At 38.7% G+C, this 22177-nt stretch overlaps 1 protein-coding gene across 1 annotated transcript; it reads right to left on the bottom strand.

The window, feature by feature from the left end:
* Positions 1–5: 5 nt before the first annotated feature.
* Positions 6–15768, bottom strand: LOC124174055. Its single transcript, XM_046553222.1, has 4 exons — positions 15584–15768; positions 14265–14533; positions 13458–13700; positions 6–229 (listed from the first exon to the last, which is right to left on the bottom strand). Exons 1-4 carry the CDS (start codon positions 15613–15615, stop codon positions 6–8), a joined length of 768 nt encoding a protein of 255 aa, XP_046409178.1. The 5' UTR covers positions 15616–15768.
* Positions 15769–22177: the final 6409 nt, after the last annotated feature.

Genomic DNA, 22177 nt, shown 5'->3' with positions numbered 1-22177 from the left:
TCGCTCTAAAACTTCCGACACAACAATACTACGTCCGATTCACGTGACCCACCTCTCCTGATCTGCTGATGGCTCTCCCATTGGCTGGCCGGCCGATCCTCTTCCTCCCCTGCGACGAACCACGCGCCGAAACGGTGAGACATGCCAGGTGGTGCCGCCTCATCCCATTCAATCCTGTTCCCGCCCTCCCTCCCTTCCCCGCCGAGTCGCTCCAGCTCCTCGCACTGTCCTTTCCGCAAAGGGTTCATGTTTTTTTTATCCTTTCAAAAAGGGACGCGTGCTACTTGTTTCCGGCCACATTCCACGAAAGTTAACCCTCTCCGGAATTTTCTCAAGTGAAACAACTCCTTTCATTCGACGGGAAGTTCATTTACTGAAGAAATGTGCGCCAAATTACTATCGCAATTTCAATCACACCATCGCTGAAAGGTATAAGCGATCACCGGCGCGAGCCAAAGAAAATAAATCTCACTACAAGGAGCTCACAATCTAATTTCTTATAGCACAGTAATAAATCACAGTAGTCACCGTTTCGAATGGCAATAAAAATTGTAGCCCCAAGTTGGCCGGTACAGTAGGTATCCATACATAGGATATTTCATAACGACTAACGTCTGTTTGAAAAGCGAAAGCGTTTTAAAAAGTAACCACGCAGAATCAGACCTGAACGTCAGCATATCATGCAACGTAATTGAGGAAACTTTTAAAATAAGGTGTGTAACTGAAAGTGATTCTCATCATGTCTATTAACTTTACCTATCCCAACTCTCTTCCACAAAATATATTTGCTTCTCTCCACTTTATTCTACGTATTAAATGTAATAAACAAAAACGCTTTTTTTTTCAAAATGTATCACTATGTTACAAATTAGTATTCGAACCATGGCACTGACTGTCATTTTGTTTCATGGTGCGGCTGTATCCTAAGACATGATCTAGCTGAGCTCCACTCTCTTTCCGTCACCAATTCAGCAGAAAGGGATGCTTTTGGGGGCTCGAACGACTATTGCGGTACTCCTACATTTATTTGCCTTGCAGTCGCGTTGTACCTTTCTAGATAGCACTGAAACAGGTACTTGCCTTGTAGATACTAGGGTGTGCGAACAGGATAGGAAAATGTCCGAAAGGCAGAAAGAGGTTTTTCCGAAATATTTTCGGATTTGTTCCCGAAAATATGAGCTTAAAAATAATACGATCCTGGCACATTACTTTGATCACGTTACAAACCAAAAATAAGCCTCTTATGTTGTTGATAGACTGTTCATGATACAAATAGTAAATAATCATGTTACATTGATGGGTGGATTCATGTTTACGTCTTACTGCGGTTCACGGCCATGAACAAAAATAGACTTCGTGATGTTGCGACGTGTAGCAAAACAAATTGCCGAAGCAAATACTTGCATATTACCAACTACCGATCAGTTTTTTAACTCGACACTGGCTCATGGAAGTAAAAATAGAGCATCAACATGAGAAATTTATTCACAGAACGCATATAAGCTATTTGGTAAAGGGTAGAGAAACGCAGTGCATGAAAAATACCTTCCCTCGCGTTGTGAAATGACTGGCGTCATGGATTTTAAACTCGGCATGACAGAGAACGCGCCGTGAAGGATATACAGAATCAAGAAAAGTTGCTTGCCTAGTATCCGTTTGAAGGGTTTTATATTTTGAACGAATAAATCATCACATCATCATAATGATCCCACTAGAGATCAGTCATTCTAACTGACGATAGCCTTGCCATTTAATCTACGCCATTCCAAACGTCAGTCCAATTTGAAAGAGATTAATTAGTCCTTGAGTTAAGAAAATTCGGAACCCGGATGTGTCAAGGGGCAACGTCTCCAACTGTTACAGAAATTTTAGACACATTCCCGAATGGACTACCCAACACGACCATAATTCAAAATTGACCTTAAATAGGCACTGGAATGTATACAATTTTATTAGACAACCGACTTTGCCAACGATCGTATTGTAAGATGAAACATTTTGTATAACACAGGACAGTGTCCAGGTTACGCTGTGCGAAATACTATCTTCGAGAGTATTTCAAAGAGGCGATCGGTTCCGTTTGAGTCATGATGGGTGATAAAAAAATTTATGATCTTACCATTGATGGGAAATTGAAAGACACTGAATTCAATTTATCACGAAAGGCTTACAAAAAATACCCAGCTCTCTCCGTCATTTCTATATATCTATCCGCATTAGGGATGGAGTTAAGTTTCAATTTAAGTGGGGAGTGATTTTCAAGGTTATCTTATTCAGGTATCAACATTTACACGTCAAATCTCTACGTTAATTTCATAAATATTAAGGAATAATAGCTTGAAATGACAGGTAATATAAGTATATCTTCCGTACTGGTGGAAGTTCTCGAGGGTTAAAGCCACTAAATATGGTAATAAACAAATAATTACATCATATCAAGGAGACAAATTTTAAGGCAGGTGTGCAGTCATAAAAACGAAACGTAATGCGACCGAATGGGAAAAGATGAGCTGAGAAAAATGTAGAAAGGAAGCCAGGAATTAGACTCATCGTGGGAACGAAATGCTGATTACAATCGAAAATCATAAGACTGAGAAGCGATCGAGGAATTGATATTATTTTGCTCTTCGATACACATGAATAACTTTGGCCGACATTAGTAAAAAAAACGATCGACCGCTTTATATTTCTCACTGCTTCGTAGAGCCATCTCACTTTTTAACACAATTGAAAGCTATTAGTTTTTACCTTTTTTTGCATTTTATAGCCTTTTGATGCCATTTGGCTTGCTTAATGGCTATGGCATTCTCACCAAGATTTATAGGAACGCGCATTCACCATATTTTTACATTCGTTCACGCATCGTATCGTTCTCTCGGGGGGCTTGTTCACGCATAAGCATGCATTGTGCATTTTTGCGATGTTCCCAATCTAACACAAGTTTTTTTCGTAAGAATCTTTTTCATTAACACTTTTCCTAACTTGTAAATATCAGAAATGCATCTCTATCTTTAGGAGTGATGAGGCAATGCCACGACTTTTCTCCGTTCTTTGATCCATACAGAAGATGTGGAGTCGCAAGCGAGCGTAAGGCGGAATTGAAGGCCCTTTCCCTAAGGATTCCTCCAGTTTAGGGCAAGTCCGCACTGAATGAATCTGCAAAAGACATCTGAAGGGGTTGAGTAGTGCATTGTAAAATCGGGGTGGCTAGCCTCAGAGTCAACTCATACAAGAGCACTCAAGGTGGCTGCGCAGTGACCATAAGCTAAGGCCAACATAAAAATCCCCAACTTCGGTTTCGTTATGGGGTAGGGAAAAAGTTATGACAAGAAATGCATAGGATGTATCTTATTAAAATCCTTATAATTCTTCTTCTTCGTGAAAATTAATGTTGGTAAAAATATATTTTCCAACAGGTATATAAATGCTATCGTTGAAACAATCTCTTCAGAATCATTATGCAAATCATATGTTTTTGTGTTTTCCATTTCAACCTTCGTCGCATGCACAGAACCCGGTCATCCCTTACGCATGCATTGACTCTGAGTTTCTAGCGGAACTTCTAAAGTGGTGCCCTCAGTATAGACCCAAGTGGTTCAATCTTTATGGCCGGGACTGTACAATTTATGTACAGTGAACACAATATCGACTGCCTTGGGCTCGATGAGCGATACAAGCTTGGTGGGAGGTCATACCAACTGAACTAATGTGTAGATACGTGTTATTTTTATTACTAAAAGTTTTTATAACGATAATGTCCACTTGTGGAGTACTTCTTGTATGCTGAATGCTGCTAATTGTAGTCACCCTCTGCCAATCATCCTAGAGGTGGCTCGCAGTATATTATGCAGATGTAGATCACTTGCTACAGTTTAACGGCTGGTGTCCTAATACCCCCGCCACTCGCCGATTAAGGCGGCTTACGGCGTAGAAAGATGCAGATCAAAAGCAATTTATTTTATCACAGTCTACAATCACTTCCAGTAAAACGGATATAGTACGAGGTTGTGAAGAGCTGCTAGGGATGCGACACTATGGTATTGTTACTGGAACCTCAGTCGAGCCCATCCTTACTCTGAGACTGGAACGAGCAATAGACTTCCTCCCGAGAGACGAGATACATAGCTCGCTCGTCGAATCGAGGCCACCCTTATTTTCCTCCTTCCTCTCGACCGCTCGCCCTCACCCTTGACAGGCAGCAAAAAAACCTTCCGATCTCGCACGAGGATTACCCCGGAGGTTGAAGAGACGGACCGCGAACGGGGGACGTCGGGTGGATCCCGGAGAAATGGCGTCAGGAGAGCGCTCTCGACTTCTTCCCGAGTGGAGACGACGAAAGTCGGACAGCCTGCACGCTAGTTAGCCTGAATTACGTAAGTGGCCTAATAGGATAAAAGTACCCTTCTTTCCACGCGTCGGTAGCATTCTTTCCGCCTCCGTGACGCTTCCCAGACGTCAGATGTTTTTACGTCAATAGCAGCAGTTGCTAGAAGATAGTATCGGCCGATCTCTCTCCCGTTTCTCAGCGTATGATGGAGATGGCAAGAAGCATGTCCACTAGAAGAATTCAATAGGATCGTAACAATTGGAGACAGCAGTTTTCTTCCATTTCAGAGTGATTTTAAAAACAAACTAATTAAAAAATAAACGTCTTATATACATACGTACCAACCCGACACCTAATCAACGACCGAGGTATCGACAATTATTTCATTGCCATGGTGATCAATATCAAAGTACTCTGTGAAAACATTGTGCCAATTTACTTGAGCCATTATCTTTACATATTTCTCCAATTTTGGTACAAAAAATCCTTTTTTCACAAAATCTCTCGATAACAATCCCTGGAATAAATAGAATTTAAAGGAGATGTGAGAATTAATGATGATGAACCTGATGATGACGTCTAACGTTGAAACCATGGGCGTGAATAAATATTAATGTGAAAGTACAAAGTTCTTCTTTCTTAATTTAATTTAATGAGATGTGAGAAAATAAGCGACGGAAAACGGGATGCGTGGCAGGTTACCACGTGATCACCTAAGTCCAACATTTCCATTTTCATATTCTCCAAAATCCTTATTTATAAATAGCAGGCGATTTACACGTTCCTTTCCCTCAACAACGTTCTGCAACTGTTACTTAAACACAAAAGCCTTGATACACCAAACTAATTCACTGGTAGCGGCAGAATACAGCGACCGGAATAGCTTTTAGACGCGTCTTAGGCATTTCTGCGGACGCCTCATTCCCTTCAATTGACTGCTCAAGTATTACACTTGACATCTATAATTATGAAGCCCTAAGATGAGAAATAAGATTCCATTACAGCCGGTAAACGAAGTTTGACGCTCTTTGGAAGAGCGCCTCCAGAAAAAAATCATAAAATGACCAATAATGATTACCAAAATACAAAATTAATTAATAAAACTAGAGGTCAACACCCTTTAATGAGGCACGTATAAAGATTTCGACAATTACATTACCACTCGACCGTTTTCATATAACTTTCATCTTTTGAGAACTTTTCGCGAACTTAAAGAGAATTTTCGGATTCTCTACTTTTCTTAATTCCCAGAAGCGTGAGGAAATTCGCTGGTCTCATCAAATTCAATAAGATTTGCGCGACATTTGTAAATAAAATTGAAGACGAAGAGATAAGGATTGATCTCGCAATAAAAATTGACGTCGCATAATGTCATTAACTCAGCCACTACACGTGAGGCGATGCAGATTTGACGTAAACACATTACTTAAGGCTAAGAGAAAAAAATGACACATAATAATGTAACTCGCGAGGTTTCTGGAACGACGCATATAACTTGAAAACAAAAAAATCGCACGGGTAATGGATTAGGTAGTAACTACAGTTACCCCGGTTATTACAGTTTTTAGCGCTGCGTGCAACTCACGTGAATGCTACGACCAGCCAAGGGCATCGCCAGTGTTACATTCATCTATTGTGTTCGCTTAAGTGTGACAAAGTGTTGAGACCTGCGTTAATTTCAACACTTAGGATAGAAAATTTCTAAGTAAAGCGAAGAGGGGAAACGTGGAAGCGCGTAAACCGAAGTCGTAGAACCATGCCGTAGAGTACTCCATTGTAGAGAAATTTTAATCAGTTATGCAATGAAGGCGTACCATTCAATACTCCTAAGCAAATACTTTCTATATTTGCCTAAGATGTTTGATACACCCGACAAAAAATTAAGTTCCAGTATATTATCCAGAATAGATTAAACACTATTGCATAATATAATCTTTTTCAGGCGCCGAGAAAAATGGAAAATATACCCAAAAAAGGATGAAAATGATAGTAGTTGAAAAGTTGAGTCAAATCGCCTCAAAATAATTTTCACATTGTAATATGCGACGTTACAAGAAGTTCAATCAGTATTGTTTTGATGTATTTTTCTGCATGAATTTCAAATTTTATTCATTCATTCAATAAACAGCCTCGTTCCATGGCATAAACTATAAACGGCTTTGTAATGCGCAAAGAAGGGTATGAGAGGTGGATTCGGGCCTTCTTGCATGGAACTACGCCATTGCTAATAGAAACAAGCGACGTATCTCCATTCACCCATTATCTCATTTGGGTCATTTTTATTTCTGCAATTGTCTTCTGTGCTGTTTGGTCTGAAATGGTCTTCTGCACTTTTCAACGATCCGAAATAATATATCTGCCTTTACTTGATTCTATATATGCAATGTATGCACTAGTAAACAATATGTATACTATTACGGAATTCTAATTACCTACTTTGCATCATAATATCGAGAACTTAGTGACATACTTGAATGTATTCTGGCAAAAAAATGTGGTTGTGTTTCCACTCTATCAATGCCACTAATGATAGCCGTCCAATACGGAAAGCCGTAGGTATTACAATCACTATTAATAATATTCAAAAAATTTACATAAAATTGTGCTTTTTACGGGGAAAGGCAGTTTTTTCTCGAAAAACATCTTACAGGGACAACAAATAATTCGGCATTAACGGTTACAGAAAAAATGTACGAAAAATATATTTTTTGCGTCGTTTCACCCATGACGGAAAATAATCAACCTCTCAGACGTGAGAAGGTTAGAAAATAGCGATGGATTTTTTAGCGATTAAGTACGGATCAACGCCAAGAGAATACGTTATGTTTAGAATCTAGGACCCAGATTTCATGACCTTGGTCAGCTTTTCCTCCTCATAATCCATACGTTGATTTCTGAACAGCTACCCTATGATTATCTATAGCTATGCACCGCGAAAATTGGCGATCAAATTGAAAATTAAATTTCTAAGAAAGAACAGTCCTGTTCAGTTCCTGAGCAAGTCCAGTTCCAATGCACTTGTTTAAAAAGCCACGTATAATGATACAGATATGAATCTTGGAAACAGTTCACGTACAATATTTATCCATTTGCAAGGTGGCTTGCCTTGGATGAAACCCCTTGAGCAACGAGGAAACGGTAGCACATGTGCTGCGATAGCAATGACGGCCAGCAGTAAGCATAAGGCTTCGAACGACCATTAAAAATATATCATACCACAATGCTTTTGACGCAAGTAGCGTAAGGAAAAGCCTTAAGGGGGGAAGAATTTCCAGAGATGGAAAAGATTTCCTTGAAAAAGGCAAAGAAAATTTACTCTCCTTTTGCGTCTTAGAGACCCTGAAATCAACGAATTTATTTCCAAGGTCACTCTGTTATCACCTTAGTTGCTCACGTATCGGGACGAACAAAAACAAGCTTTCTCACTGAAAACGGATATTTTCCTCCGAACACGCCAGAGAAAAGGCCCATTGATGAAGCTGTCCTTTGGAAATTCTTAGAAGAATAGTCCTCATCCTGTTACGTTATTTCTAAAATATTATCTAATCCGCTAGAACTCCTGTCAACTGAGTCACTTCAAGCTCAACCCACGTAGGTCCTACTGTATCTGTTGGAAAATAGGCTAGTTTCCGAGAACTACAAACGAAAAAGCTTTTCATTAGACTTCTCTCCCGCGTCCTTTTTATCACTTCAGACAGCTGTTTGAAAAACCCTCCAGTTTTTGCATTAACTCGACGGGCTGCGATTAAGATCTGGTCTCCTTATTCATGGAAAGTCCGGTCAAAGATCGGCTTCTATTTACGGAGCGTAATTGTTTTCCGGATCTCCTTGGAAGGCGCGTTTCCAAATATTGCCCACTGTTTGAATTCGTGAAAACGAGAATTCCACTAAGCTCGTAAGAAAGGGCTCCCATCATAAGCATAACTTGCCGCAAACAAAACGCCAGAGCTAAATAGCAGCAACTCGACCACAAAGACGAAAGACCAGGAAACTAATCCGAAATATTCATGATACTTCAGCTACTTTCCCATTCAAAATCGCAATAAAATCTTCATTTCCGAGATTATTACTGCCACACTCGCGTCATGCATTTTCTACGGATTAATAAAGATTAGAAGATAATTACTAAAAAAATCGAGGAGTTATTCCGTCAATGAAATTGTCCAGACTCACGAAATATGTGACGCAACATTTAGTCATTGTGATTCGATGAGGTGGTGCATTGACTGCCTCTTTCTTCAGAAGACATCCATTTTCGTCTTGAACGTAGGAAAAATGACAATTTTACAACTTCCAGAGGGAGAGCCTCGCTTGAGAAATCCGTAAGGAATAGAAAACAGAGGAGTTAGAATTCATATTTTGTCTTTAGTGTTCCGTGCTTCTGATCGTCAAGTACCAACATCAACATACTACTCCGCAAGCCGGCTCAATGGGCGTGTGGAGGAAGGTGTTAGGACACCTCTAAGAGAATGCTGCGATTATTAGGTGCACGTTGAGAGCTATTTGACTACCTGATAATGATATTTATTAATTCCCTTATGTTCGATGGAAAAGCGAATTCCTAAACCCTATCCGTTACGAAAATATTCCTCCTATTTTATCGTCTCTTTCAGCCTGGAAATAAAGTGCGGTTCCGAAAATATACCTCTGTGTCACTCTGAAAAGTATCAGTATTTAATTTCCCAAGCAATTTAGCTCTAGCACGAAGCCGTCGGATCTCTAGCGACTCCTGCCGTTCTCGTGAAAACTGTCCAACCCTTTGTTCGCTATAGGCCATTTTCGACGCATCGCACCGATTCCATCTTCATTACATTTAGGCCGTAGATTACATTTTTCTGCGCCGAACCCCAAATGACTGTCGCTAAGCAGCGACTGAATTATAACGCCGAGAGGAGGGCATTTTTATAGAATTTATAACATGGAAGTATTCGTTAAAATGCACCCTTTATCATTCTGCATGGATGAGGATTAGAAACAGAATGCAAATAAATTTTAAAAAAATACTAGTCATATAGAAGAGTGATCAAGGATTTCAGCTCGAATTCCGACGGATGATCTAATAATTCTGATCAGATTAGAAGTCAGAGATGGATACAAGTGGGAGAGTCACGATCTCCCTCTTCCAGATAGGAAGCTTTGTCCCCTTGAGGCTTGGAGGAAAATTATTTCTACGCATATCGAATCGAGGCCAGGAGGCAGTTAACCCTACTTGGGGAAAGCCATTTATGCGCAGATTCGAACAGCATCCACGCAAAACAGCTTTCCTGAAAATTATTTTTTCTCGTTGGGGGAGGGGAATAAAGACATTCTGGAGGAAACGCAGAAGGCCCCTTTTTGCTGACAGCTGCACGAATAAATTATCATGGCATTAGACACTTGTTAAACTCAAGTGCCACTGCTGCGAAATACCTTCGTAATAATGAAATCAAAACTACCACGCTCAAACTATTCCCACAGTAAATACGAATAATCATGTGCTTCCCTCGTTTTTAATTTCTCAAATTCCGACTTGAGTGAATTTGCAGGATAACAATTTAAAGCTAACACGGTATTCTTTCTGATGAGTACGTGTGTAACTGTTAATAACTGTTAAGTGTATCAAACTGTTCACCCATTAAATAAAGTTTAATATAAATCGGTATCGCGTATCGCTTCTATCATAATTGCCTACTTCAAACCGAAATATCGAAAGAGTGAATGATATGACGAAAAAGAAGACCACATGCGGGGACGCAAGTACAAGCGGCCACCAGAGAGGGCAGCACGGAAAGGCACAACTCTAATTCAACTATCTTCGAGGCTCTTTGGCCTCATAAATTATACATTCTTTGCATATACATAATTTTAATAGATTGGCTCTTAAATTTGCATGGCATTCAAGGTAGATGTCATGACATTCGATTGTTGATGACATGACATGACACACGATGTTTATTGAAGAAGTTAATATGTCTAACAAGTCTCAGCAGTTTAATTTTTGGCATGTATGTACGATTGTACATACCTATTTTTTCAGTAAATTTCTGATCATCATAGCAAGGAGCCCTGGAAGTGATGAAAGACATACAGTTTCGAGAAATTTTGAGCTCTAAAACACAAGCATATATCAACTTGCGTTATCAAAATTCGTCCTTAAATTCGAAAAAATGAACATATTTTACGCAAATAATATACAAAGTAAAAATCTCATGAATAACCACTGGCACATAGAAGTCTAACGCAAAAGTAACATAACTGATACGGCAACTTGGTTCCATCGCCCAATCAAAATAATGAACGTTTATCGCCAACGAATTTGGATTCTATTAAATTTATACATGAATGGGTACGTACCTATATAGCGATAGGAAAGGTCAGGGCAGGTTCGTTGAAACACCGTTGCCAACAGTCGACGTTATTGCTAACCGCTCAAAAATCAATCATTAGTACATAAAGGAACCTTAAGGGCGATCGTTGTATTTATATTATCAAAAAATATATGCTTATATTTGAAAATATGATTAGTTATCGGGGAGAAAAAATACACATCGTACTAGAAAATGAGGCAGCTACAAAACATTAATTTTTGGAGAAATAATTTAACTATCAAATCGTTTCTTAACGAGGTAGGCTGATTTGATATAAATATATTAAATATGGCCAAAGCCTCGAAAAAAATCATTTTCTACCAGCCTTCGACGAGAAAAAGCTACTAAATGAATGCATAACATCGTGATATAATCAATGATACCAAAGCCAGTTAATGAAGGAACACAATGGCGTTGAAGCCTCCTCTCCCTCAACAACATGGTTTTCTCGTTCCGGAACTAAAACTAACGTCCCCCCGATATTTACTCGAACACCACATCTCGTAACTTCTAGAAAATCTTTCTCACCCACACGTCAACATGAGACAAGTCAGATAAGAGTGAAAAACATGTTATGAATGAAGGCCGATTCATTAAAAGTTTACGGTGCCGCTGCTGGGGGCATCCCGGACAAGATAAATAAAATAGAAGATCGCTTGAAAGACAAATTAAATATCGCTAAAATAAAACGATCGCATAATGCGTCTAGAACTAATCATCATCATTGAAGTAAAGATGAGCATTATTGCGTAAGCGATGTGAAAACAGTGAACTTGATGAAGTAACATAGTTAAAACGGAAAATTTTAAGCGAAACTAGCACTTTATTAAACAAGCGGAAAAAGGCTTTCAGGGAAGAAACTTATGTATAACCACCTCATCTACGAATATCAAGGTTCCATTTTTCTTCCGTCTATGCCGGTTCATTTTCCTGAAATATTTAGATGCATTGAAAAAACGCGGTATAATGTTGCTTACATATATTCCATTTAACGACTTGCAATGTTGTAGTTTCAATTCCAAAATTTCGAGCCGCAGCATCTTATGTTAGGCGTGTGTAGAGACGTTTGAAATGGAGGGGGACAATGGATGGATCACCAAGAAGAGAACGATGGGTATGGTACACAATGTGAAGGGATGATTCCGGGTATTTTGAAAAAAAGTACAGCTTAAATGACATTTCGAAGATTTCTTAAAATTTTATCGAAGATAAAAGGATATACATAATGAAATGTAAAAAAACTAAGCCAAAATAAAATGCCTCATGTCCACAATACTTGAGAAATTTGGAAGCACTCGACACACTCATAAAAACATCAGAGACGAAACTAATCCCAAGCTGATGATTGCAGATAAAAATGCATTCGATTATGCTAAAAAAATAATAAATTCAATTATTATCGCTTTCTTGCAAAGTTTCAAATGTATCGATGAATTTTAGTCGTTTATTATTTCAGTCACCAGTTCCGACGCGGCGCGTCACGACGCCAAGGTATCGGATAGCCCTTATAAAGATAAAGAAATGTTTATTGTTCTTTGACTCTTGGTCCATTAAGACCATAAAAAGGTATACATTAGTATCAGAGGTCGAGTTCACAGAAAAATTGGATACATATCATAAATGTATAACAATGGTAACATAAAATACTAGCATATTGGTAAAATTAATTTTTATCATGTAAAAGCATTTTATTGAAAAGTATATTTTTGAAAGATATATCTTATACTTAGATAGTCACAGAAAATTTGAGTAAGTTTCTTTTTATAAATCCTAATACGATATTCCAGTAAGTAAAAGTCACATCCCTTACCCTTATCATTTTTACTAATATTATTTTTCAATGGTTAAAGTCAAAATTATGCTCCAAATCGCATTTCATCAACGGATGACACGTAAAGACAGATGAATGGAGATATACAAGGGGGTACCCAAAAAAACGGGAATTCCGCAATAACTTTTTTATTAATCAATATTTTCACACCAAATGTTGATCACCTTCAAAGTAATCCCCCGCGTTTTATAGGGAAATACATTTTGAAATCGTATCATTTTATCGCAAAGAAAAAAATTTTGTTACCCACCGAAAAAGTTTAAATAACCGACCTGGCTTTCGATTGCTACACAATCGTTATCAATACTAAAAATGTCGGTACTTCAAAACAATTGTCAGGCATGATAGGAGTCAGGTATAAATATAATCATAATTTTATGTCGGTTACTTTCAAACTCAACGACAGGATGCTCTTACGAATATTTTTCCCCTATTCGTTGACCTGAGCAAAACATGGGCAAATTGATCCTATTTTCAACACATGAAAATGCTCTCAAACATCCACGTGGTAAAAAAAATTGAGAATTATTGATAAAGAAGCGATTTTATTCTACCACCACGGTATTCATACGCTGTTCAATTTTTTGGACTACCCGAGGGAACACGGAGATTAACGATTTTCTACTCTCACCGAAGACTACGCTCTCAACTAAAAGACCGTGAGATAGCCAATGAGGCTCACACTGAAATGCTTCAATGAGGAACATAATGTATTGTAAAGAGATGTGGTAAAAAAAGGTGAAAATAGGAAACTCTATCTCTGAAAAAATGTTATTCTTCAAGGAAGAGACGAGTCTTTTACTTCTTCGATGGTTATCTATATTATAGCATGGTTTTTCTTCTCAACTAAGAATAATAACTCCACTCCATCATAACCCAAAAAAAGGAGTTCGGCTGAAAAATTAAGTAGCCGTAATTTGAGAGAAATATCACTTGAAAATATGTGTTTTACCTGATTTGTAGATGTTTCTCAGCTGACTCCGCAACGTCCCCGTGAACTCCCGGGCTTGCTCCTGGGTCTTCCTAAAGACGCCCGCGGGAATCCGCTTGGCGTCCTCCACGTACGACAGATATCTGGCGTACTCAATCGCAGCTCTGTCCAGCGCCAATGTGTCCACATCCATCGCTCGACCCGAGCCACGCGAATTACCCCATCCATAGTCGAACTGAATTTCAAATACCTGGGAGCGTGATCCTAGAAGGAAAGATCGACGGAGTCGAATGATCATTGTAAAAGAGAGAGAGGGAATGTTATAAAATTAAACCGTGTGCTTATTCGTGCGTTCCATGAAGGTGTTCAACTCATTCTTTTTAATCACATCATTTCAGGCTCCTTATCGCGGAATATTACATAGCAAAATTTCTTTAACATTAACAACTACAACTACATTTGCATTATAATTTTTTTAACTTTTAGCCATAGATTATACATCTGTTTATATTTGAAGAAGAAGCCTATACACGTCAACGAAATAAAATTCATAGCAAACATTTATAAGTACGTTCGAAATACGAAGGGCCAAACATGTAATTAATATCAGTTTTCTGGAGAACGCTCTTCGAACTTTTTGCCTTATAAAATGGCTAATTTATTTTCTAAAAAAATTATCGCTGATAATAAGGCAAATTATAATAGATATTTAGACATGTTTTTTAGAAGACTCAATACTGCCCACCACCTTCACAGGAATTAAGGAGTCCCGTAACAAAAACCATTCGTTAAATTATGAAGAAAATAAAAAAAATCCACAAATCTTACCTTTCGCGCTACTTTTCTTCCTAGAGGAGCTTCCTGCATTTTTTACCTGCCCTGTGTTATGAGCAGAGCGTTCGGAAGCATCTTGAAGACTTTCGTTGAGATATCTAGCGTGTACTCGGACTATGCCATTTAGTAAAGAAAAGTTTATAGCGCTCCCGCTGGAGATCCCAGGCGCTGACGTCTCGCCGTCACGATGGACCCTTTCCGCGTAAATAGATACGGGCGAGCTCAGCAGCAAACTTCCCCACAGCATCCACAGCACTGAAGCTCTAAAATGAGAGGAAATAATCCAAAATACCAACTATTAAACCTTGACGTACTCATACCACCTTTTAATATTAGCCGCAATCCAAAGTCGAGGTCAGCTCGGGAGTCAAGCAGTTCGAACCGCCATCACCCTGAGCAAAGTTATGGAGAAACAGTCTCAAACCTATGAAATGCATTTTTCCTCCAAGTAAACCCGCTCAATTCTTGTTATGTCTCCGGTCTTAAAATAATAACAACTTAATGGGACGCATCATTCCGAATCGACCAGTAATTTTTATGGTGTATTTTTATTTCAAACATAAGGCTGTCATGTTCTAATTTCCAGGGTAGTAGATAGAACAGGTCAACATTTCCCTGAATTTCAAATCTTACATCTCAGAATATACTGAGACAACTTTTTAAATTTGAGTAACAATCACCTGTTGTTGAAAACGGCGCAATAAAAAATTAGAAATAAAAATGTTTTTAAGTTTTAAACAAGTACTCCGTCAAAAAAATGACCGGCCGAAGGGATTACTTTTAAAAAAATAATCTACACATAAAAAATAATAATCAGTGAAACTTTGACGATAATAGTAAAAAATATCAGCTTTTTCACCGTAATAAGTATTCTTTAAATTGTACAGATACATATTAATCGGAGGTATCATGTAAAATTTAAGCATGATTCCTCTGGAGACGAAGAAAATGGTGTTCGCCGGACAAACAGGGTTTTTCATAAGAAACACAGTTCGGACACAAACCACAGTCAAGGAATGCCATAGGCAATACGCACATGATTATTTCAAACAATTTAACAGGTTTGATGTGCTCATACAAGCAAACTAATGTCAAATTTTGCGGACCGTGTAAGCAAACAATAGACCAAAAACCAAGAGACTTCGCGTCCATTTACACAAATATAGAACTCCACACGTAACCAGGCACTAGTCTATTAATTCGCAAGTAATAGATGACTCGGAAAACAATAAAAAGTGTAGAGCTATGGGATTCGTTCGTATAAAGGTGCAACCGTCGCCAATTGTCTTGTGCTGACTGAACGGACAACTCACGTTTCGATAGCCTTTCTGCAATGGAATAGCATCTTCGCGGGGCGTCCAGCTATGCGAGGAAATAGCAGTGGGACCAATCTTTGCCGCAAAGAGAATGATGCTTTCTAAGCATTTCTCATCGCTTTAAGTATTCGCTCTGCCTCGCTCTTCTGTCGAAATTGCATCGATCTCTGTCGACCCCAAACCAAAGCGATATCCGTTCTCCATCAGTTAAGCTGAATTGTGACTTATTATGTGCAAAATTTCTCCCTCTGGTGCCAGAATGAATGACCTCTAACCCTTTAGTTCATCTTTAACGAGCGAGCAAGCGTTACTCCTATATTTTTCCTTCCGGAAAGAATGGAATCTTGGTCGTTAAATCAAAGGAATTCATTATAAATGAATTGACGACGAGAACAAATCATCCTGAAAAATCAACAATTTTATGTCGTACCATAAAAGCTGTCAAATTAATAGATGGGTGTTTTTCGTCGGAAATATAAAATCTTATCAATCACCACTCCCAGTATCTATATTCCTTTCGGCTGAGCCACAGCAAATATCGCATTTCCATCGATAAAAACGAACCACTAAAATTTCCCGGTCGAAAAAACAATCCGTTGAACACGACTCCTAAGAAAAGGATGCGAGGATTGTTTCCAATTATGAGTGTGAGTAGGTACCTCAAAATTTGTGAGAGGTCACAATAATTCCATCTAGAGTAACACAACCGAAATTTTTCCGAACAATTTTATAAGCCAACCAGGCTTTCGGATATGATATCTCCCTCCGTTATAGCTCACGCGTGGGGTCTCAGTGACCCTCGTCGATCTAGAGAGCAAAAGGATGTTGTGATCCAATCGATTCTGGTCCACCATCTTTTTATATTTCCTACTGACGCAAACATCCATTGTGACCGTGGGTTTGTAGCAACTGACTGAGTGGTGCAATGGCCATGTGGCGCACTCTTAGTGCTTCGCTTGACGGTGAAGAAGTAGGAAAGTGATTTGAAATTTTCGAAGCACTACAAGCGCCACCAAGGTTAATGTATCTAGCGCCAGCCCCGACGTACTTAAGTACTCAGTGGAAATAACCAAGGTTAACGATACGTTATCAAACGGGATGCTAGTCTTGTGATTACCACCAAGATAAAATATATGTTTCTCATGTTTACCTAGGGCTAGTTTTATAATACTCAATTAAGTTTTTTTCGGAACTTGAAAATCAGAGTTCACGACATCTTCCGTTTAAGGCCACCTGTTTAACTAAACGATCCTCTGAACTACTTTGCTTTACTCAAAATTACAAATGCTCTTAAGTTAAGGTTACGACAAGTCGACTCCAGACGCCAATTTCAGATGAGGACAGCGACGATTGGGAATCCGATGAAAGCTAATAGTGGGCTGGTGGATTTATTCCTTATGATTTCCTATGGTTTACATATTTATGCAAATTTATTATGGCTGATAAATAATGTTATATTTTTAATAACATTTTTCAAGACATAAAACGCTTACTAGGTGAATCCCTTACGCCGTTTTACACGGTGCACGTAATCGCACATGTTAGCACTGAAACAATTTTAAAATTACGTGAATGCGGGATTGGAATTTGAGTAAAGGCTATTTTTCCGTCTCGCATCCACGCATTCTCTAGTCCTCCGACTACTCAATTTTTTAACATTTTTTTCAGTCTCCGCGAATTTGCTTTAAAATACTCCCTGGATAATATTTTCGGCAAAATGTCATTAGATTCATGTTACACAGCCCAAACAAAAATAGTGGGAAAGATTTCATCGAGCTACTTATAAAAATCTGGAGGATATGATTTTTGGCCGGCTTTTTTCGATTCCAGTCCACTTATGTATGTATCATGCTCCAGTTAACGCTTATTGGATGGTATAAAACGGACCCTAAGACAGGGGTGTCTACAGGGGAGTGGGATGATGGCGGACATTGTGCCATTGAAAGAGGAAGGCTCATAAAACTATACTTGGGATTAATAAAAATAAAATAACTAATATAATACATTTATACTAAAAACTAATGTGACAAAATAAAAATTACAGTAAAAATAGATGATGAGTTCAACAGCAGCATTAAGTACCTGGATGAATCCACATCAGAATTTAGGGAGGAGATAGGGGAGGTGTGAGACACCTGTTTTGGGGGGCTTTATTATTCAGGTTTTGAAGAAATGCCCGTCAAGCAAAGGGATATGGGCACCCTTGCTTCATTGCGCCTCAAAAAAATGGATACAAAACAATATGTTAAGTATTAAGAAGCCAACGAGTATTCCGTAAAACATTAAAAACAATGTTTCTCATTTTCGATAATAGGGTGGTTTCCTATTATTTTTTATTGCCTAAATCGCAAGATTATTACTCCTGGAGTACGTATTTCAAGCTTTTAGATTTTTAAATGACGATATCTATTTTTCGCGATTAAATGAATAGTGAAAATTTTCAAGCGCGCGAAAACGCGACGCGTAAGTATGAATGCCGGGAAACCTTTCCGTGTGGCGTATTTCTGGTTCCCGCTGCCGCCCTGTGAGGTGACCTTGAGGCGAGTTGAGCGCTGATACGACGCAGGCTGCTAGCGGGTAGCTGAGTACCCTGCTGCCTGGTAGCGCTTGGCTTAAGTAAGGATTATTACTACCTTATCAAATGAAGAAAACTTTCGACCTTAGCCAGTTTTAATAAGTGATTATTGAGACATGTTTCCCTGAGCTCTGCGCCTCATGCATACATTGGTAACCTCAGACGATGTATAACTCCTATCCTCTCGTATAGAAACTAGGTCCCTGTGACGTCACGTGGAGTGGCATCGCATGGGCGCCAATCTGGCCCTTTTCAAATGAGGATAAAAATGGACCATAGCCATTCGTCTAAACTGGGATTTCTAAAACGAAATAATTTGTATATTATGAATACAGTAATGGTGGGTAACGAATCGCAATAAATGCCTTTCGTTTTCTTTGATGAAGGAAACTACCCTATTATGATCGTTATGCATTTCATTCGTCTGATGTACACACAGCGCAGTAACCCGTGCAATCGTGTCCCGGTGCACATAATACAGGAGATCACGCCTCGTCATATTATGAATACGACAATTCAAACTAATGCGACCATCAAGTACGCTAATATAATTCGTAATTTTGTAAGACGCCCATCATACAGGCAATATAAGCAAAAACACAAACAGCCACGGAAATATATCTAACGAATGGGATTTTTCGCGAAGTCCACGATGAGTTGCGGTGAAACAACGGAAATTTAAGTCGAAAGAAGCTGAATGATACATGCAAAGATGTGAACTCGGTTTGGTATTTGAACGGAGAGAAAGAAAGTGTTATCTTCCCATTCCGAGCGCCCTCCTATCCCTCCTAAATCCTAATCGCTAGTCATAATACAGTAAATTTGTGAAGCAAAACTACTTGGAGAAGCATTTCTGGCATACTTTATATTAAATGCTCCCAACAGGATTTAATTTGTGCTAATGAAACATTATTAATAACCAATGCCAAGAAGAGATGTTGTGCACCACTTAGAGAGGAGGTGGAATGTAGAGACAATAAATTTTCATTTTTTGTTTTCTACGATTTTTTCTAATTCATATTAACTTAATTACTAACTAACTATTACTTTAATATTAGTCTCGGAAAATGAAGCTTTGTTTACTTTTCTATTGATTATTTATTTTATTTAACCCGGTAGCGCTCGCATGAGGTGTCCCAGACAACCCAGCCATATATTAGCGCTATTTTTCTTGTGGTTCTAACTTTAGTGATCTATAACTTCCTCTGAGTTTTTAAGCTTTCTGAGGGCATCTGTTAAATACGAATATAACGTCGCCGCAAGTTGTTATACTAAATTGCTTTCTCTAAGCTCCTCAGATTGGGGTGCGCTACACACCCCACGCGACCTTTCTTGTGATGGTTTGCCTTCCAAGATTTTTAGTTACCTACCATAAATGCTTTTCAGCTATCTTCAATGGATTTCATTGTTACTCTTTCTGAATTTTGCAATGAGGGTTGTATTCTCATGTTGACATGCATAAATATTTACATATGGGTAGTATTTTTGTGCCCAGTAAACAAATGCAAAGTTAGTAATTTCAGGTACTCAATTCCTACTGTGCAGTCGCTTATTTGCAAATTGCTAGTCCTCTTTATTTATGATTTCTTTTTCAGCTTCGGAGAACTATGCATAAACATGTAAAGCATACCAACTTTCCGCATGGAATTTTTTTTAATGACCCTATTCCACGCAGTTTCACTGTAAGCGAATGGAATCAATTCTTCCCTTGACCACTGGTGGAAGTATGTAAAAATACTGTGTTAATTAAAGATGGTTCTGTGCATCTCACGTGTCAGAGGGTTAAATTTACAAGTCCTAACAACTGAGATACACCTGTTTCCTTTAGTATAAGATTCGTCAAGATAGAAGCGCTCGATTAGTACCCAGGGCCTCACTCGCGCCATCACTATAGCGAGTCCATTTCTCCTTGGATGCTTTTAACGGGATATAACCCTTAGGATAACCCTGCGTTAAAATTCGACTACAGGACGATTGTTTGCCCTTCTCGGTCACATGTCACCAAGGTAAGGTATCATCACGGCATACAAATTAAACTTAATCTTATCCTCTACAAGACATTGATATCATTGTCCGCAGTGTACATTACTTCCTCACCTGACGATCGCCGCGAAACTAGATGCAAATTAAAGCAATATCGCACTTTCCAACACATCGTCGCGTTTTTGCTCAAAGAATTAAGGACACGAGGTTTCTGCAAGAATCATCCATATTTAAAGAGGGTCTCGAGTCTTCTCTTGCGAACCCTCATCTTCTTCCGGCGCGGGATAATTTTGCGTATTTCACGGATTGCGTAAGAGATACTCCGCATCTGCTGAGCGGGAGGTCATTCAGTGACGCCTCGAAACTCGGCCGGTTGTACGCGCATCTCGTGATTCTTTAGTGAGTGGTGGCGCGTAGAATGAAAGACGTACACCACGTGTTTTATTTCCGCCTTTACCAACTGCACGAGAGAAATCTTCTAAATTATTTCTACTGTATAGATACCTTTTTCTCAACTTATACGCAACCTAACTCTACAAATGAGGTACCAAAATGCACAGAATTTATCAGAGAACAAACGACGGCATACCTTACTTCCTAAATATTGCAATTGTTTCCTAAAATTGGTTTTTAAATAATTAAAAAAAACAAAAACCGGTAAATATTCCTGACGTTAACGTCGCACAAACTGATACATTTGTTCATTTGCAACAATATCTCGCATTCTTTAAATAACTTTTATCAAAATGCGGCTGATTCCACATTCAAGTCTGCTGTTGATACGTAAGTATGAGTCATCATGTGCGTTAAACAGAGGATAGTGTATATACTTCCAATGTTGCAACATTGGAAGTGTTTACACTATCATGTACATTGTACATGTTGAGGACCTCTTTCAACACATGTGTTTAAAGAGGTCCTCTGACCTCAATTTGTACATGATAATTCCAATTAAAATTGTACATAAGACCCTGCCTTTTTTTTCTACATTTTAAAATTAGAAACGCGCCTATCCCTCTGTAGACCTGCATTGAAAAGAGCGGGGGAAGCCCGCTTTGAGCGGGCGCAGCACGCTCGTAGGTTTTAAACTGATGGAAATGCGTCGTATTTGGATTCATTCTTTAAATTCTGTATAGATTACAGACTTTGAAATCTCATAGAAATATAAAATCAGCAGATAAAACTTGGTGTAAGCAATAGCACCATGGCAAAATTAGCAGTGCCGGAACGAACTTTCCTTAACTTTTCTTACAAGTGAAATATTACCCTGTTTTTTTATTACAATTTATTATTTACATTTGCTTGCAAAATTTTTTTCTTCAGGATAACGAATGTATATATTAGAAATATCGAGGCAAAAAAATTGAAAAAAGTGTTGTTATTGTAGTGTAAAAAGTGTGACTACTATGCCTTTTGTTGACCAGAGCCGGAACACCATGACACCACTGGGTGTTAGGATAAAAAGGGGGATATTTCACCTGGACAAATGGGAGGGTGGAAGTCCCCCAAACCAAGTTAATCATTCTGATGATCGGAAGATCTTCAGAACAATCATCTTGCCCCCTAAGTCGCGTTCAACTGACTTTCAAAAGAGGTCAAGAATATGCTACATAGTAGTCCATTTCAATGGATTCAGGATTTCACTTCCACAGGGAACAACACACACGTTCAAGGAGAGTGAGCACTCCAGTTATGGAATTTCCCCCAGACTGTGACTGTTCTGTTGACATTCAATTTTAGTGCTATCATTTTTCAGAGTGGTGTTATAGACTGCAACATGTCTCTGAGGGTTCATCGCTAGCTGATAGAAGTTCAGATAGTCGAGCTAGGTTATAAACAGTTTGTTTCGTCGCTGCAATTTGAACAAGCAGAAAAACCATCAATGTTCTCACCATGCCTCTATTAAACTGAAAAAAAAGTTATCTGCACCTCATGTTCTTCACTAATTTTTGCTTCCCTCTCAAGCGATAACATCAGGGCACACTTCAAACATGGTCACATTTAAGGTAAATCACTTTTAATCATGAGAACAC

This window comes from Ischnura elegans, chromosome 1, assembly GCF_921293095.1.
Source record: "Ischnura elegans chromosome 1, ioIscEleg1.1, whole genome shotgun sequence".
Lineage (NCBI taxonomy): Eukaryota > Metazoa > Arthropoda > Insecta > Odonata > Coenagrionidae > Ischnura > Ischnura elegans.
Note: the sequence above shows the minus strand (reverse complement) of the source record. Positions and strands in the feature narration are given on the sequence as shown.